The sequence below is a fragment of the Mesoplodon densirostris genome, chromosome 12 (assembly GCF_025265405.1).
Source record: "Mesoplodon densirostris isolate mMesDen1 chromosome 12, mMesDen1 primary haplotype, whole genome shotgun sequence".
NCBI lineage: Eukaryota > Metazoa > Chordata > Mammalia > Artiodactyla > Ziphiidae > Mesoplodon > Mesoplodon densirostris.
In genome coordinates, this window is record NC_082672.1 from 52,139,579 (window position 1) to 52,157,629 (window position 18,051).

General features: G+C 45.2%; 1 protein-coding gene across 1 annotated transcript in view; it reads left to right on the top strand.

The window, feature by feature from the left end:
• SCML4 (Scm polycomb group protein like 4) overlaps positions 1-16,444 on the top strand; it is a 121,690-nt gene extending 105,246 nt beyond the window's left edge. Inside the window, exons 7-9 of the mRNA XM_060115066.1 lie at positions 4,517-4,807; positions 13,580-13,725; positions 16,319-16,444. Coding sequence (XP_059971049.1) covers positions 4,517-4,807; positions 13,580-13,725; positions 16,319-16,444 — 563 coding nt within the window. The remainder of the gene's footprint in view (positions 1-4,516; positions 4,808-13,579; positions 13,726-16,318) is intronic.
• Positions 16,445-18,051: the final 1,607 nt, after the last annotated feature.

Genomic DNA, 18,051 nt, shown 5'->3' on the forward strand with positions numbered 1-18,051 from the left:
TTCACTGAAAATCAGTTGAACATGACACATAGGTTTATTTCTGGACTCTCAACTCTATTCCATTGTTCTATATGTCTCTCCTTAAGTCAATACCACACTGTCTTTGTTACCATTGCTTTGTAGTAGATTTTGAAATTGGGAAGTGTGACTACTCTACTTTGTTCTTCTTCTTCCATGGTTGTTTTGGCTATTTATGGTTCCTTGAAAATCCATATGAGTTTTAGAATCAGCTTGTCAATTTCTACAAAGAAGTCAGCTGAGATTCTGACAAGAATTGCGTTCCATCCATAGATGAATTTAGGGTGTAAGATGGTAATAATCTTAATAATATTAAGTCCTCTGATTCATAAACATGAATTTTTTTCCAATTAAGTATTTAGATCTTCTTTAATTTCTTTCAGTAATGTTCTGTAGTTTTTAGAGCATAAGTTTTATACTTCTTTTGTAAAATTTATTCCTCAGTATTTTATTCTTTTTAATACTATTATAAATTGAATTCTTTCCCCAATTTCATTTTCATATTGTTCAATGCAAATGTATAAAAGTACAACTGATATTTGCATATTAATTTTGTATCCTGTAACTTTACTGAATTCATTTATTAATTTCAATTAATAAAAGTATTTTATTGGATTCCTTAGAATTTTTTACATACAAGAGATAGTTTTACTTCTTCCTTCCCAAATTAAATGCCTTTTCTTTTTCTTACCTACTTGCCCTGGCTGGAACCTCCAATACAATGTTGAATAGAAGTAGCAAGAATAGAGACATCTTTGTGTTGTTCCTGATCTTAGGAAGAAAAGCATCCAGTCTTTCGCCATTAAGTATGTTAAGTGTAGGGTTTTTTATGGATGCCCTTTTTCAGCTTGAGGAAGTTCCCTTCTATTCCTAGTGTGTTGAGTGTTTTTCTCATGAAACAATGTTGGATTTTTTTCAAATGCTTTTTCTGCATCTATTGAGATAATCACATGATCTTTGTTTTTTATTCTATCGATATCACATATTACATTAATTGATTTTCAGATGTTAAACCAACCCTGCATTCTTGAAACAAATCCTACTTGATCATGATGTATAAGTCATTTTGTATGTTAAGGATTTGTTTTGCTAGTATATTGTGGAGAATTTTTGCATCCATATTAATGAGACATTAATCTGTAGTTTTCTTGTGATGAGTTTGTCTAGTTTTGGTATCAGGGTATTAGTGTTCTCATAGAATGAGTTGGGAAGTATTCCCTCCTTATATTAGTCTGCCTGGCTGCCATAACAGAATACCACATACTAGGTAGCTTTAACAACAGAATTTATTTTCTCACAATTCTAGAGGCTAAAAGTCGGAGATCAAGGTGTCATCAGGGTTAGTTTCTGGTGATACTTCTCTTCCTGGCTAGTGGACAGCCACTTTCTGTGTCTTCACGTTGCCTCATCTCTGTGCATGTGTGTGAAGAGGGAGAGAGCTCTCTCATGTCTCTTCCTCTTCTTGTCAGTACTTTCTTTTTAACCAGTCCTATCAGGTTGAGGTCTTACCCTTAAGACCTTACTTAACCTCTATTTCCTCCTTATGGACCCTCTCTCCAAATATAGTTGCAATGGGGGCTAGGGCTTCAACATATGAACATTTGAAGGGGACACAGTTCAGTCCATAGCACTCTTTTTTTACTTTTTGGAAGAATTTGTGAATAATTTGTTTTAATTTTTCTTTAAATACTTGTTAGAATTCACCTATGAAGCCATCCAAGCCTGGAATTTCTTTGTTTTTTGATGACTAACTTAATCTCTTTAATTGTTATAGGTCTATTTAAGTTGTCTATTTCTTTTTGTCAGTTTTGGTAGTTTGACCATTTCTTCTAAGTTACCTAATTGTCATAGAATTGTTTGTAATATTTGTAATATTTCTTAATAATCCATTTTATTTCTGTGAGATTGGTGATAATGTCATCTCTTTCATTTCTGATTCTAGCAATTTGAGTCTTCTCTCTTTTTTTCTCAGCCAATCTAGCTAAAAGTTCGCCAATTTTGTTGATCTTTTCAAAGAGCCAGTTTTTGGTTTCTTTGATTTTCTCTATTTTACTATTCTCTATTTAATTAATTTTCACTCTAATCTTTATTATTTTCTTCCTTCTGCTTGCTTTAAGTTTAGTTTGCCCTTTTCCCCCCAGTATCTTAATGAGGAAGATTAGGTTATTAATTTGAGAATGTTCTTCTTTTTTTGTTGTTTTTTCGTGGTACGCGGGCCTCTCACTGTTGTGGTCTCTCCCGTTGTGGAGCACGGGCTCCGGACGTGCAGGCTCAGCAGCCATGGCCCATGGGCCCAGCTGCTCTGCGGCATGTGGGATCCTCCTGGACCAGGGCACGAACCCGTGTCCCCTGCATCGGCAGGCGGACTCTCAACCACTGCGCCACCAGGGAAGCCCAAGAATGTTCTTCTTTTTAAATATAAGTATTTATAGTTACAAATTTTCTCTAGGCACTGCTTTAGCTGCATTCCATATGCAATGGTTTTTATTTCCAGGCAAGCTCCATATGCATCCTCATCTGTGAGAAGACCTGCTAGTTCCCATAATAAAATCAATTCTTAATCTTTCAATACCTATGTTGTGCAAGGAATCCATACATGAAGAAGACATCTGGATCTTGTGGCCCAAATGTGTTTACTCATTGCCAACATTGGAGGATCCCTTGGTTTTTGTTATTCTAATGCCTTTGGGGAATGTCTATATCTGTTTTGATCATGTGTAGTATATAGATGATTGTTGATGGGGCCAGACAGATATGATCTTGTCTGGGGTGGGAGGGACTGAAGAAAAGGAATTACTAGAATATTTTTCTTCCTCTTTCTATCCCTATAATTCCTCTGGACTTTGTTCTTCAAAACAAAACAAAGCAAAACACCCCACACCATTTGGCCACAGGTATAGCTCGCAGAGTTCAACAGGCTGCAAGAATGAGCTTTAAAAGTGTAGAAAGGCCTGATCTACTTGGGTGGGGGAGCTGATGATGAGGTTGGCAGAGTCTCCAGGTCCTCTCCTCCCCCTGCGCTTTAGATTGGTTCTTTCTCTCTCATCTGCAGGGTTTGGGGAAAACCATGGGGCCATCCAGATCAGCATTTGTGTCCCTAGTTTGTTATCTTTGGTGGAAGGTTAGTGCCCTTGTGTGTACTGGAACTAAAAGTGTGGGGAGGAAGCACCATCACACCTGTGTCAGAACTCAGGCCAATCATCAAAAAATCTACAAACAATAAATGCTGGCGAGGGTGTGGAGAAAAGGGGACCCTCCTGCACTGTTGGTGGGAATGTAAATTGATAGAGCCGCTATGGAGAACAGTATGGAGGTTCCTTAAAAAACTAAAAATAGAACTACCATATGACCCAGCAGTCCCACTACTGGGCATATACCCTGAGAAAACCATAATTCAAAAAGAGTCATGTACCACAATGTTCATTGCAGCACTATTTACAATAGCCAGGACATTGAAGCAAACTAAGTGTCCATCGACAGATGAATGGATAAAGAAGATGTGGCACATATATACAATGGAATATTACTCAGCCATAAAAAGAAATGAAATTGAGTTATTTGTAGTGAGGTGGACAGACCTAGAGTCTGTCATACAGAGTGAAGTAAGTCAGAAAGAGAAAAACAAATACCATATGCTAACACATATATATGGAATCTAAAAAAAAAAAGTTCTGATGAACCTAGGGGCAGGACAGGAATAAAGACGCAGACATAGATAATGGACATGAGGACAAGGGGAGGGGGAAGGGTAAGCTGGGATGAAGTGAGAGAGTAGCATTGACATGTACACACACACCAAATGTAAAACAGATAGCTAGTGGGAAGCAGCTGCATCACACGGGGACATCAGCTCGGTGCTTTGTGACCACCTAGAGGGGTAGGATAGGGAGGGTGGGAGGGAGATGCAAGAGGGAGGGGATATGGGGATATATGTGTACATATAGCTGATTCACTTTGTTATAAAGCAGAAAGTAACACAACACTGTAAAGCAATTATACTCCAATAAAGATGTTAAAAAAAAAAAGAACCCAGGCCAAAGTTGTTACTCCTAACTCTGGGACACTGTGACTCTGGCTTGATCTCTCCCAGGAATCATGGGCCAGGTGTGGGAGGCAGTGGTGATGGGCAAGAAAAGAGGGAGCAGGGAGATTCTGACAAGCTGGCGGAAACTCCTGGAGGAACAGAGCCATGGAGGGAGAAAGACCTTCGTTTGAATTTTATTTACACGTCATCAATAACCAAGATAATCACATTTTCCTCAGAGCATGGAGGGTCACATATCCCAATCCCTACTAAAATATGCTTCGTTGGTGAGGTGTCAATCTGCTGAGAGGTGAGCTATTTGGGATTATGCCGCGGTATCCATTCCTTCTCATCTGCCATCCCCACAGATAGTGGCACCTGTGCTGCTGGGGAAAGGTTTTCCAAGACTCAGCACCAGGTGTCTTCTTGAACTGCTCTCTGATCTCTGCTTCTCTGCCCTGCCTTCTTGCTTAGCAAAAACGGTCACCACTGAGGAGTGCCTGGTGAACCCTGCGAGCATGAACCGCTACAGCGTGGACTCCTCCTCCTCCGCCTTTAGCCACAGGGGCTCCCTGCCCATCTCCTCTTCGTTGTACTGCAAGAGGCAGAACTCTGGAGACGGCCACCTTGGGGGAGGCTCAGCCACCACAGTCGGTGGTCCCCATACCAGCCCCACGTCCTCTGGAGGCCCCTCAGCACCTGGGCTGAGGCCCCCTGGCTCCAGCCCCAAGAGAAACGGGACCTCTCTTGAAGGAAACAGATGTGGTAATGTAATGCGTGCACTGGTTTCCCCATGACCTAACCTCCTCTGCCCTTGCCCTGGGACCACCAAATGTAGGGAGACCGGGGGACTGTGGCTGTTTGAACACAGCAACACTGGGAAATTAGAAGTTTCCACAAATCCCTTCATGGATTTTTGTTGTTCTTGAGGGCAGCTGACTTCAACCTTTGACCATAAGCAAAGAAAATGGTATATTAGAGTAAGTTAGGCTGTAGGAATAAGTAGAATCCAAAATGTACAGTGGCTCAAATACAATAAAAGTTTTTTATCCAGGAGTCCAAAGTGGGTGTTCCTAGTTGGTGTGTGCACCCAACTCAGGGACCCAGGATCTGTCCATTTCATGGCTCTCCTGTCCCCTATGGCCTCCATGCCCCATGCATCTAGTGGTAGAAAGGGAAGGAACAAACGAGGAAGATGAATATGTATCCCTAGAGCCTGGAAGTGATGCCCATTGCTTCTACTCATGTTTCATTGGCAAGAGCTGGCCATTTTACCACACTTCACTCTGGGGGAATCTGAGAGGTGTAGACTAGCTCTGTGCCTGGAAAAAGAAGAACCAGAAGTTGCTAAAGACTTTTCTCTTGCACAGTGGGTGACTCTTGCAGGGTACAAATACATGGGCAGACCAGAGTTAAGTAAAATCCCCACAATGCTGGTTATTTATTTATTTATTTTTGTCCTGTAAGTTTTTTTGTTTGGGTTTGGTTTTCCATTTATTTATTTATTTAGGCTGCACCTGGTCTTAGTTGTGGCATGTGCATGAACTCTTAGTTGTGGGATCTAGTTCCCCAACCAGGGATCGAACCCGGGCCCCCTGTGTTGGGAGCCCGGAGTCTTACCCACTGGACCACTAGGGAAGGCCCCCCACAGTACTGGTTATGATGCTACTTCTGTCTCACCCATTGAAGTTAGCTTATTGGAATGCAGTGTAGGAAGGTACTGTCATTCTAGGGGTAGCTTGATGTCCATTTTGATTTATGTTATTAAATAAAATCATTTTCAGTTCAGTATTTGAGTATGAATAGAGCATAGTGGATAATCACATGGACTATGGAGCCTGATGGCCTGGGCTGGAATCCTGGATCTGCCATTTTCTGACTGTGTGACCTTTTGCAAGTCTGAACTTCTTTGTGCCTCAGTTTCCTCACCTGTGAAATTGGAATAATAATAATAGCACCTACTTCATAGGTTTGTTGGGAGGATTACATAAATTCATATGTGTATTTAGTACAAGGCCTAAGAGTTAGTAAGGGCTCAATAAATATCAGCAATCACAGATCACGTGAACACACCCCTCAACAGATCACAACCCATCAACTCTACACCTGAGAACTGCTAAAGAAAGGAGGCCAGTGGCCCAGGAGTCAGGGAGTCTTCATCTTGCCCCTCTGGTGCCTCCTGCGGGCTGGCTGTCTTCTCTGGCATTTCTGTTCTGAGCCTTGGCTCGTCCACTGGTAGCCCTGACGGCCACAGTGGTGAGCTATTGCGTATGATCTCAGATCCTCCACACACTCCCCTCAAAGAGCCTCACCATCACAGGTGAGCCTCTGTGGGCCAAGGAGGGGAGGCAGTTTTGAGGGGCAAGGCACTGTTCCCTCAGCCATGGGGGCTCTTGCCAAACGTGGATGGCCCTGCTCCCCAACATTGTCACGCAGGGCCGTCGGCCAGGCAGGTTTGAGTGGGCAGAGCCCATTTACCAAAGGGGAGAGACGTTGCATCTCATTTCTAAGAACAAGAGAAGGGAACAAAATCTGGCACAAACCCGCACCATAAAGTAAATGAGGGGCAGCGGTTATTTCCTACGTTTATCCCCAGAGTTAGTGTAATATCAAACGTATAGTAGGCGTTCAGTCAACATTCATTCTCTCTACCCCACTCCACTCCCCCCACGGAGCCCAGTGCCCTCTCATTGCCCCTGCTTGTCAAAGCCCTCATCCTGGGGTCCCTTTGCCCGTCACATGTCTCCTTCTCTCAACCTCTTCTCCTCAATGCAATTCCCAGCTGCTCGAGGTGGTGATCACAGGACACCAGGCTGATTGAATGGACTCATAAACCTAAGAGTATTGCCATTCTTTAAAAAGGAGATATTCACTCTCCTATTTAAGTTGGTGAAATCTTAGACCCTATGTCTCAAACGTAGGATTTCGAGCAGTAAGGGGAAGGCACGATTTGAATGGAGAGAACCTCTACCACTCCATCTGTCCCTGAAGAGTTGTCTGCCCCACCCCAGCCCATCTGGTGGCCCAGATGAGGGGAATCCAGGACCCTTCAAAGGGGTCTCAGGTATTTAGCTCCCTCCCCCTTTCTCTTTCTGCCTCCTCCCAACAGAGTCCTGGGACGAACTCCCATCCCAACTCCAACAGCCCCCCGTCCTTCCTTTTCATCTCTGCTTCAGCCCTTTGTTCTCCTGGAATTAGGTCCTCGTCTACTGTCTGAGTAATCTAGCCAAAGGGAAGCCCAGACCCTTGCTCAGAACAAGCTCTGAGAGAGCCCTCTCTGTCAGAGCCCTAGATGCACCCCAGGAGAGCCCCACTAGCTCAGGACTTCTGCCTCTCAGGATCTTGGGTGAGACCAGAGAAATGGAACCCACCAGTGCCTGCTGCCTTCCACTCCAAGCAAGCCACTGACTGTGGCCAGGAAGATGTAAGCAGAAGTGGAAAAAAGATTGGGTCGGCAACTGGCAGTTTCAGTCCCTGCTGATTAGAAATGTCCCTTCCATCCTGTTTCCTCCTGTGGCACTTTGTCTCCTCATCTCTAGTACTTCCTCTCTCTTGTCCCATAGTAGGAGCCAGACTCTCAGCTTCATGAGGTCTCTCACTCATATTTGAGTCCTCCGCAGCCCCATGAAAGGGGCCTGTTTGAGGCATATCCTAAATAGCTATTTATTGAGCACCTACTGTGGGCCAGACACTTTCCACACAATATTTATGACTTATTATAAGTTATATCTTATAATTTATTATTATAGCAAGTATATATTATTATTGTAGGTATTATTATATTCAATTTACATATAAAGCAATTGAAGATCAAGAGAAGGTCAGTCAAGTGTTGAGTCAGGATTTGACTTCAACTGACTCCAAAGGTGGCTTTCAAAATTATCCCAGGGATTTTCAAACCATGCAAAATGGGCTTCAAGGGGTCCCTCAGAGGTTCTAGGGCATAGGAGAGAGGGGATGGGAGCAGATAGTACCTCAACACTGCCCTCTTTAACCAGGGCCTCTTCACATTTGAAGAGTGGGGTTCTACATTTGTGTAGTTTGAACAAAGTTTGCACAGCTAAATGCATTTGGAAACCATGGAGATAAACCATGCTGAATTGAGTGGCAGTATATTAAAGTAGGAGAGAAAACCCCTGGCCTCCTTACCCATTTGTCACCTAGATGCCAGTCCAGGTGCCAGCTGCAGGCCCTCTGGAGGGCTGTTAAGTTTTCTCTCCACCCAAAGAAGTGCTCAGTATTGCTCTGAAATTGCATCCCAAGTGAAAGCAGTTGGTATTAAGAAACCATATCTCTTTAAGGGGGTTTGACCTAAGTCATAAACCTGGAAGGGACCTAGAAATGGATTCTCCCCCATGGTGCTAATCAAAATGGTTTAAAACCGCAGAAGCCAGAAAATGGCATGAGGTTGCACAGGACAGTAGGTATCGACGACATGACAAACTTCTCAGTCCTCTCTCATGTGAATACCTACCCTGGCCTCCTGTTGTCTTTTTTTTTTTTTTTTTTTTTGAAATGTGCAACTCTTTTATTTAAAAAATTATAAAATATTATTAAAGGACATAAAAATGAATAAATCAATAGTTAAATTATACCCATCAATTGACCCAGTATCATGATGGTGCTAATGCTCCCCAAATTATTGTATATATTCCATTAAATATGTTCATGTCCTATGACCCAATAATACTTCTAGGAACATAACCTATAGAAACTTCCTCAGAGACATGTGCAAGGAAATTTTTTGCAGCACTGTTTCTAATTCCTCCTGCTGTCTTGATATATCATGCCCATCGCCTCTGTCAGTGGACTCTGAAGGGATGTATTCAAAGGACACGTTTCCCTGTTTTTTGCTGATACTCAGGTGAAAACCTGAGAGCTCTCCTCTGTCTCTCATCCAAGATATAATCACTAAGAACTATAAAGAGGTTTTAGATAACAAAAGCTTCCTGACATTTGCATTAACAGGAGATGCTGTAGAATTCCCAACCACAAGTATGTCCAAGCTTCAGAATTGAAGTGACTCTGGCATTGTTATTAGCACTCATATGCTTTCCATGGGTTGGAGTTTGATTCCATAGGGTATGGTCTTGGGTGATGGATAGAGAACAATTCAGCAAGAGAAAGAAGAATGGGGACAGCGCTCGATGTGGGGGGCGGGGAATGAGTGAAGGCACGGCACGGCTTATTCATTCCAAGGAAAGAGAAGAGTTTGTGCAGGGACGCCAAGGGAAATCATGTGGGAAATTTGGGGTTCAAGTCAAGCAGACTGGGCTTTCTTTACTCTGTGGACACCAGACATGGCTGAACAGGGAAGTGAGCTGACAACCACAGAACTTAGGAAGACAAATCTATTGGCCATTATGGAATGATACATAATAAGAAGAATAGCAACTATCTTCTGATTAATTCTTACCATTTAATGCTTCACATTATCCTATTTAATCCTCACAACATGGTAGGCGTTTGACAGGTGAGGCAACTAAGACTCAAAGAGATGTTGGTCAGTCCTGGCCAGCAGATACTTATGGAGCACAATGTGCCAGGGCCTCTTCTGAGGTCCAAGGATGGAGCTGTGAGCAAGACAGACGTGGGCCCTGCTCACTGACAGCGTCCAATTCCAGAGAGAAAAAAGTTAACAAATGATTCTGAGGGGCCCCTTTTGGAGACTGATGGGCTTCCTTCCAAGATGCTTCTTGTCAGGCTCCAGCCCAAAGCCATATAGTCACTTGACTCCTACAATACTTTTGAGAAACAAGATGAAGAAACGGAGGCTCATAGAGAATAGAATGATCAGGTCCAGGAAGGGGCTCAAAACCTGGCCATTGGCTCTGCATTCACTGTGCTTTGCACACAGACACACTGATGAGGCTTCAGGTGTGTGAGAAAGTAGCTCCCTCGTGTTGCCCGGGACAGCCTGTGGTGTGAAGGGACCTTGGAGATCCTTCCCAACTCCTTATTTCACACCAAAGAAGCACAGAGACGCTTGCACAGAGGGCGGGTGGTAGGGGCTTCTGACTCCCAGCTCACTGTTCCTTCCATTCTTCCACATGACTCTATTGTTAGCTAAAAAGTTTCCTCTGAATTATGAATGAACAAAAGGAAATTATGCATGTGCTTGTGGGTCTGTGTGAGACAGAGAGCGACTCACAGGCAGCAGCACGAGTACCGGGGCTGTGAAGATATCCGGGGTTGCTTTAGGCAGATTCACAGTCAGTCTATTCCTGGTGGATGTGAGTTCAGCGCTAGAAACAGCCACCACCATCCTTCATTCTACATCCATTCACAGCTGGGTTTTACTATACACACGTCTCCTGCATTGCCCAGGGAACAGACCTGACCACGTATGAAGTTCTCGGCGCTGGAGAATGCCACCTCCCCTAAAGGCGGTTGGCAAGTGCTTTGTTCCTTTAGGAGCAAGATATTTTCACCTCTATCAAGTCTGACTGCTGTCCAGTCACATCTGCCTGGCCTGGCTGTGTCAGGCCAGACCCATCTGTCTTCCTGAGATCTTCGCAGCAGCTGGAGGGGCTAGTGTGCTTATTATCTTTGTGTGAGCACAGGCCATTGCAAAGCCTCTTCAAACCTGCTAGAAAGTTCCCTCTCTTCCTCCTAGAGCTAGTTCATGTGCTTTGGATCCTGAGCAGGTCCCGAGGTGAGACAGCTTCCCGCTGCTGTCTTGTATGACTGTGAGGCACCTCAGAGAGCCAAATGAAAATGCCCACAGCTAGTACCAGGTGCCAGGAGCGAAGCCACTTCCCCTCCACATTCATCACCTGGAGAGCCTCCCCATAAAGACAAGCCAGACCACCTTGCTCAACTCCATGGCTGTGGCTCATGGGGAAAGTATTTCCCTGGCCTTGCTCAAAGGACCTTAGGCTCCCATGGATGATGCTGTGAGTCGGTCTGGTGGTTTTCCTTCCTGTCAAACACAGGAAATTAGATTTGACCTCCGCTCTGATCACTCTAAAATCATTCTTGGCACTGAAGACTTCCCGCCTTTGTAATCAGAGCATCTATTATCACCCTGATTATCGCTGACAGTCCGATGGGGCAGGCTCCAAAGGCAAATGCGATTTCCGTGGTTCCTCTTCCCCATGTTGAGTGCAGATGTCTTTAAATGCAGTGAAATCATCTCTAATAAGCATGCGTTGGCATTCAGATGGCCCTAGGGTGTATTAACAGTTTCCCGCCAAAATGCACCGCCCCAGCCCGTGCCAAATCACCTTAGGGGACCCTTCCAGGTCCAACAAGGAAAAGGCAGGGAAAATCTCAGAGTAAATTCAATTCTCAACCAAACTATTATGTATTTAGGACAGACTTCAAATGTGATGCTGTACTTTTCTCAGCACTACTGGAGAACTGTGCACTTCTCAAGTACATTGAAAAGAGGAGGAAAAAAAGGAGCAGAAAACCACTGCACCCTGAGATTAAAGAAGGGAATGGAAGTGAAGGCTTCTCAACTTCTAATTTAGGAGTATTCTGTAGGGAAGCTGCTTCATTGTTCAGGGCCTGAAAATAGGATTAAGGATTACTCGCACAAAGCTTTTGTGTAAGTTACTTATACTGTTTCTGCGAAGTGTATTGATTCATTTTACATTCATTGAACCCATATTACAAATATATTTGCATGGAGCTGTGGAGAGTCAATGATTATAAACTCTGTAACGAGAGGATCCCATTTTTCACCAAACACTTTGCCCAGGACCTGGTACACAAGAGACACTCAGTAGATGTCCGTGGATGAACAGGGGGAAGATGAAAAAGATCATCCTCAAGAAATTAAAACTAACTGGAGGTTACAGGCAAGCACAGGCATAATGGTAATACAAGGCAGATGTGGAAAGCATCTTTAAGAAAAGAACAAACAAAGATTTGGGAGTTAAAGGTAGAGGAAGATGACATCCAGATGGCAGGACATGGAAATGCTGCCTGTGAATGGGGTCTACCTGGGCTTTGACGGCTGGTAGAGCTTCTTTGGAAAGGAGGGAAGGTAAACACCTTCTAGAGAGAGGCAAAAGCACTAGCTAAGGTGGAGACTGGAAGCTGGATGAACATTCGGTCAGAACCAGTATGCCCAGATGGGGGTGCGCAGAAGGGCAGGGAGGCGGGCAGGGAGGCGGGCAGGGAGGCAGGCAGGGTGCCTCCTTCCCTCTGTGGACCACCTGATGCAGGTCAGCCATAAGGCCAGCCCCAATCCCATTTCCATCCTCACACCTGCCCTTCCAGGTGGAGAGCATTGCCATTTTACAGCTAACGACGGGCAGCTCCAGGATTTGTCCCTAGGTTTCTCTGGCACCAAAGCTCTTCCTCTCTATCCAGGCAGGAAAGATGTTATTGAGACCAAAGAGAGCCCTTGATCTTGTGGTAGAGTACGGACTTGGTGCACGGCGAGGGCCATCCACAAGGGGGCACTAGGGAGAGTGTGAAGCCGGGACAGTTTTTGCTCTAGAAGGAATAAAGCGTGAGGTGAGGACATCTGCCAGAAAACCTTTGTAGAGGGTCAGGTAAGAAGTTCCCGGATTGGGGTAGCAGGGATGGAAGAGAGGAGACCAGTGTGAGAGGCATCCTTCTGATAGCTTCAGAGTAATTAAATGCGGGGAGCAAATAAGGGACAGGAGGTAGAGATATCACTGAGGTTTCAGAAACATGAGAGATAGGAGGGGATGCTGGTTCTAGGGAAAGAGGATGAATTCCTTTGGGACATACAAAACAAGTCACCCCCTAAATATTGCTTAAATATTAATTCACTACTCTCTCCTCCTTCATATGTCCTGCACCTTTTAATCTGCCATGTGGGAAAAGCATTTATGCAGCAATGCAACTCATGCCACAATCACTGACCAGGGACCAGCTGTGGACCAGGCACAGGATTAGGTTCCTGTTGTCAAGGAATCCCTCGTCTAGTGGGAGGTTGGAGCACGTGCTCTGACAGACCCGAGGGCTGGCGAGGTGCTCCGTGTAGGCGGTGAGTCTCCTTTCTGCACATGCGGAGCAGGGCACGGACCTCTCACAGACAGGGCTTCTGAGATTGTAGCACCAGAGACCCAGGACAAGCACAAAATGCCCCTGCATTCTGCCGCGTCCTTCTTGTCTCAGGGTGACAGCAGTGGAGGCAGAAAGGACCTGAAGTCGTTTTGGCATCACAGCACTACAGAGGTCTATTTGGAGCTTCATGGAACCTGGTTACAGCAGGCCCAGGGCCCACTGAGACAGGACTGATCGGGGGGGGGTCTTTAAAACTCTAACATGGGTCAGCATTTCAACCTGCTGGAGGAGATCCGTTTTCCAGTGCTCTATTCCCTGGGAGAGCAGAGAACCTCTGTATTGAGGGGGGAGGCTGCTGCCCTGAGGAGTGGCCTCCGGTGCTCCAGGCTCCTGCCAAGAGTAGGCACTCCTGGCCTTTCTCTGTCGCAGGAGGTCACTCAGGCCGCTGCCTTGGACTCGAGGGCCAGGTGGGGACAGGAGGCACCAGGTAGGTGCCAAGGCCCGAGGCCCGCTGTCTCATGGCCTCCCTTTCTGTGCTCTACCTTCCAGCCTCAAGCCCTTCTCCGGACAGGCAGGACACCCGGCGGCCAAGGAGCAGGAACCCCTCTACCTGGTCCGTGGAGGATGTGGTCTGGTTCGTGAAAGACGCAGACCCGCAGGCTCTGGGGCCCCACGTGGAGCTCTTCCGGAAGCATGTACGCGCAGTGGTGGGCCTGGGGGCGGTCAGGGGGCTGCGGGGGGCCTCTGCACTATGCCCGGGGGCACCACTCAAGGGAGGCCGGATGGAACCACAGGGTTCTCAGAGCGGAACAACCACCTAGTTTTGTTTGTCCCATCGGTTCCCTCACTTTGGCCTTTATCAGGAGTGCCTGTTTTCCTGCCCATCCATCCGTCTGTCTGTGCATCCGTCTGTCTGTGCATAAACAAACATTTATAGCACACCTACAATATGCCAACAAACAGTGCCTATTCCTAAGCTGCTTTGAGGATTAAATGAGAAAATGCACATAAAGTGTTCAGCACAGCGCCTGGCTCGCGGATGGCCTTTGGTTAGCAGGCCATCTACATATTTGCATAGTCAGGAGATTCTAAAGTATATAAAGATGGTAATTTTTTTTAAAGGTAAGAATTAGTACTTTACCTGCCAAGCTTACTATGTCAGTTATCGATTGTTGCTATAACCCGTTACCACAAACGTAGTAGCTTAAAACCACACAAGTTTATTATCTTACAGTTCAGTGGGTCAGGAATCTGACAGGGGTCTCACCGGGCTAAGACCAAGGTGTCGGTGGGGCTGACGTTCTCTCTGGACGCTCTGGGGAGAATTCATTTCCTTTTGCCTTTTCAGCATTGAGATCCACCCTCATTCTTGGCTCCTGCCTCGCTGTTCTCATCCTCAGAGCCAACAACATCAAGCTGAGTCCTTCCCAGGCTGCCAACTCTTTGGTTTTTTTCTTCTGATTTCTTCTTCCACTTCGAAGGGCCCTGTGATTGCACTGTCTCCTCCCTCCCCAGTAATCCAGGATACGCTTCCTATTTTAAAGGCAGCTGATTAGGAGCCTTAATTCCATCTGCAGCCTTAATTCCCCTTTGCCAGGTAACCTAACATATTCACAGGTTTCAGGGATTAGGACGTAGACATCTTGTGGGGAGGAGAGGGAGCATTCTTCTGTCTACCAGAGTTACCATTATTTTTTTCCTCCCTGTCTTTCATTTTATTTGAACTGAAGATCATAGAAATCATACACTCAGACCTGAGGAGGATCATCATCTAATCCAACACTCATATTTTATTAGGGATATATTTGACCTCAGCTAACAGTGGGGCCTTGAGAGCAAGGACTGCAGTGGGGTTATGTTTAGACAGATCTGGGTGGGAGGACTCTGGCTTCCTTCCAGCATGACAGGAGTCAGTGGAAGTCTAGGAGGTGGGGGAAAGAGAGAACATTCAGCAATGAGGCCCCTGGGAGGGCCCACAGATGAGCTCTGAGTGACACAGGGTAGGTGCTTCATCAGTGCTGGCTGAGTGGCTGGCTGGATAGAGGAATGAGAGGGGCTGCTATATCAGTCCTGTACTGTGCCTCTTCTCCCCACCTGAGCACCCAAAATCTCTACCCTTTGTCTCTACTAATCTGAAAATAGCACTATAGGTGAAGGAGGAAACCCAACCTTACTAAGTTCATGAATTCAACATGCAGTCTGGAGGGTTACCATTTTCAGAGACAAATGGGAGCAATATTGGGACCTCAGAGGATTGGCATTCCCTTAGTAATTATTTGTGCTAAACCTTAGATGAAGCAGGTGCATTATTTAGTTGTATGCCACCTAGTATTCTTGACGGCCAAAAAAACACCTGAAATACCTTATAGAGTGTTATTAGCAATTTGGTAAGCAGTGAAAGGCAAGTGAGTGTCCCACAAAAAGAAACCAGAGATTAGGATGATAGATGGAAGTCAGGGTCTTATACCGGCACCTGGAATGGAAAGGTAACTACTAGTTTCAGGGTCTAATGGGATGATACTTTGCCTTAGTCAGTCCAGGCTGCTGTAACAAAGTACCACGGACTGGCTGGCTTATGAACAACAGTGATTTATTTCTCAGTTCTGGATGCTGGAAGTCCAAGATCAGGTTGCCATCAAGGTCTACTTTTGGTGAGACTCTTCTTCCAGGTTTCGGACTGCCATCTTCCCATTGCATGAGGACACTAATCCCATTCACAAGGGCTGCACCCTCATGACCTAATTACTTCCCAAAGTCTCACCTCCAAATACCACCACCTGGAGGTTAGGATTTCAGCATATGAATTTGGGGAGGGGGTAGGGGTCTTGTTCTGCCTCACTAGAGGGCGGACTACTAATGTATTTTCGGTACCCTCACTTCAGCAGCCTGATATTCAATACTTAGTGGATGGATTAGGGTTTCTGTGAACAAGACCTTCTAAACAAGCACTTCTTGCTTGTTTAGCCCTAGATTGGATGAAGAGGTAAACATATGTGAGATATTGGGAATATGGCTGGGATTATGTTAGATTCCTTCAATCAGGAGAGAGCAGGAATATGAAAGATCCAGTGTATCAAATGACCCCAGGGAGAATATGGGAAGAGGAGCACATAGTATTTGTAGGCTTTCGTTTATTTTCTTAAGGTCTTGCCTTGGGACTAAGAGAATATGCATCTAAGTAAATCCATATTCCCTTACTTTATTCCCTGACCATACTCTAACTGTGGCCACTATTTGATTACTTTGACCACTTTCTGGGTTTTCTTTTTTCTGATTCTGTTCCACCAGGAGATTGATGGCAATGCCCTCCTGTTGCTGAAGAGTGACATGATCATGAAATACTTGGGCCTAAAGCTGGGACCTGCACTGAAACTCTGCTACCATATTGATAAACTGAAGCAAGCCAAGTTCTGAAGGTGTTTAAAAGATAGAAGCAAAATCCAGACAACAGATCTCCAGATCATCTTCTGCCTTACCAACATTTGCCACCATCACAAAGATTCTCTCCTGAAAAAGAACAGCCACAAAGACTTGGTCTTTTTATAAAACTCGTGCATCTTGACCTTTTAAAAAATTCAACATGGCCCTTTTGAAAGGTTCTTCTGTGTTAATGATTTGCCAAAAAAATTACGAAGAAGCCTGTTATTTTTAACATTTCTGGTAGGTTGGTTGCTCTTAGGGTGGGTACTGTTTTTATAATGAGAGTGTGGGGAACTGAATGCTATCACCCAAGGAGGACCCTGGAGACGTCCAAGGATGTGAGAAGAACCTTTGTCCCTGCAGGCTCTGCGGGGACGCCCACCGCAGCACTACCTGTCTTTAGCTCTGACTTGGGGACCCTATCATTGTGAGCCTTGCTTAATTCAGCTCTGGAAGCTGTCTTCTGAGGATAAATGCCTCACCTTGCACTATCTGGAAAACTTGAATTCTTTTGCTCTCTGAAAGAGAAGGGAAAAAATATCTTTTCTATTCCTAGTTATCTGAAGTACTGTGTTGCCCCACTAGAGGGCAGAGTGCTAATGTATTTTCCAGACCCTCTCTTCAGCAGCCTGATATTCAATACCCAGTGGATGGATTAGGGTTTCTGTGAACAAGACCTAGCCTACACAGACACAAGGAATTTATTCCACAATCAGCACCACAGATTGCAACTTGGGAAGAAACCGTCTTCTAGAAGGTTCTAGTTCATATCCACTCATTACTGACTGACTGAGGTGCACCAGCACCAAAGTCAAGAATTTGGAAGCACGTTCTTCCCAGATGGGGCTTTGGAGTTCCTTCCCTTCCAGAGTCATTACTGAGGTGTCGATGTATTGGCATGCCGGAGAGCTTAGTGACATTTAGCCATGGTGCTTCTTTAAAAGAGAAGAAAGATGTCTCTACTAAGCTTTGAAATGGGAGAGTGTTGATTTCTAGTTACATCGTGGGATTATATAGTTGTGTGTGTGGCTAATTTTAATAATAATAGCATGTACACAGACATGCTATTATTGGGTTTAATTGAATTTACAAATAGGTTTTCCTTTCTCACCGTGGAGTAATAGAAAAAAATTGATTTCTACCCTTTTGCAGCTGTGTCCAGGGATGGACAATGAATCCACAATTTACTAGGCAGAAGGGCAGCCTTGTCTCCATTCTTCTTTTTATCCTTTTCCTTTCTCTCTCTCCCTGTCTCTTTTTTCCTTCCTCTCTCACTGAATAGGAAACATATCTTCAAAATGAATTTGCCTTTGCCGTGGGCATGTCCTCTTCCTTAAAAGACATCCGTAGTGATGTAAGGGAGGAGATGAATACTAGCCTTTGTGATCTCTGGGAGGGGGACGATCAAGGGCCACTCAGGGCCTCCCTTGGCCCAAATGCAAATCAGAAAAGGCACACCATCCTCGGGACGCAGCGTGGACGGGCGTCTTGGCCGGTGAGTGGAGCAGGGTGGGACTGCAGCCTTCTCACCCCTCCACCAGGTGACCTTGTGCAGGACAAGACCAGGACAAACTTGAGGGCAGCCCTGGGTAGATTTGTAT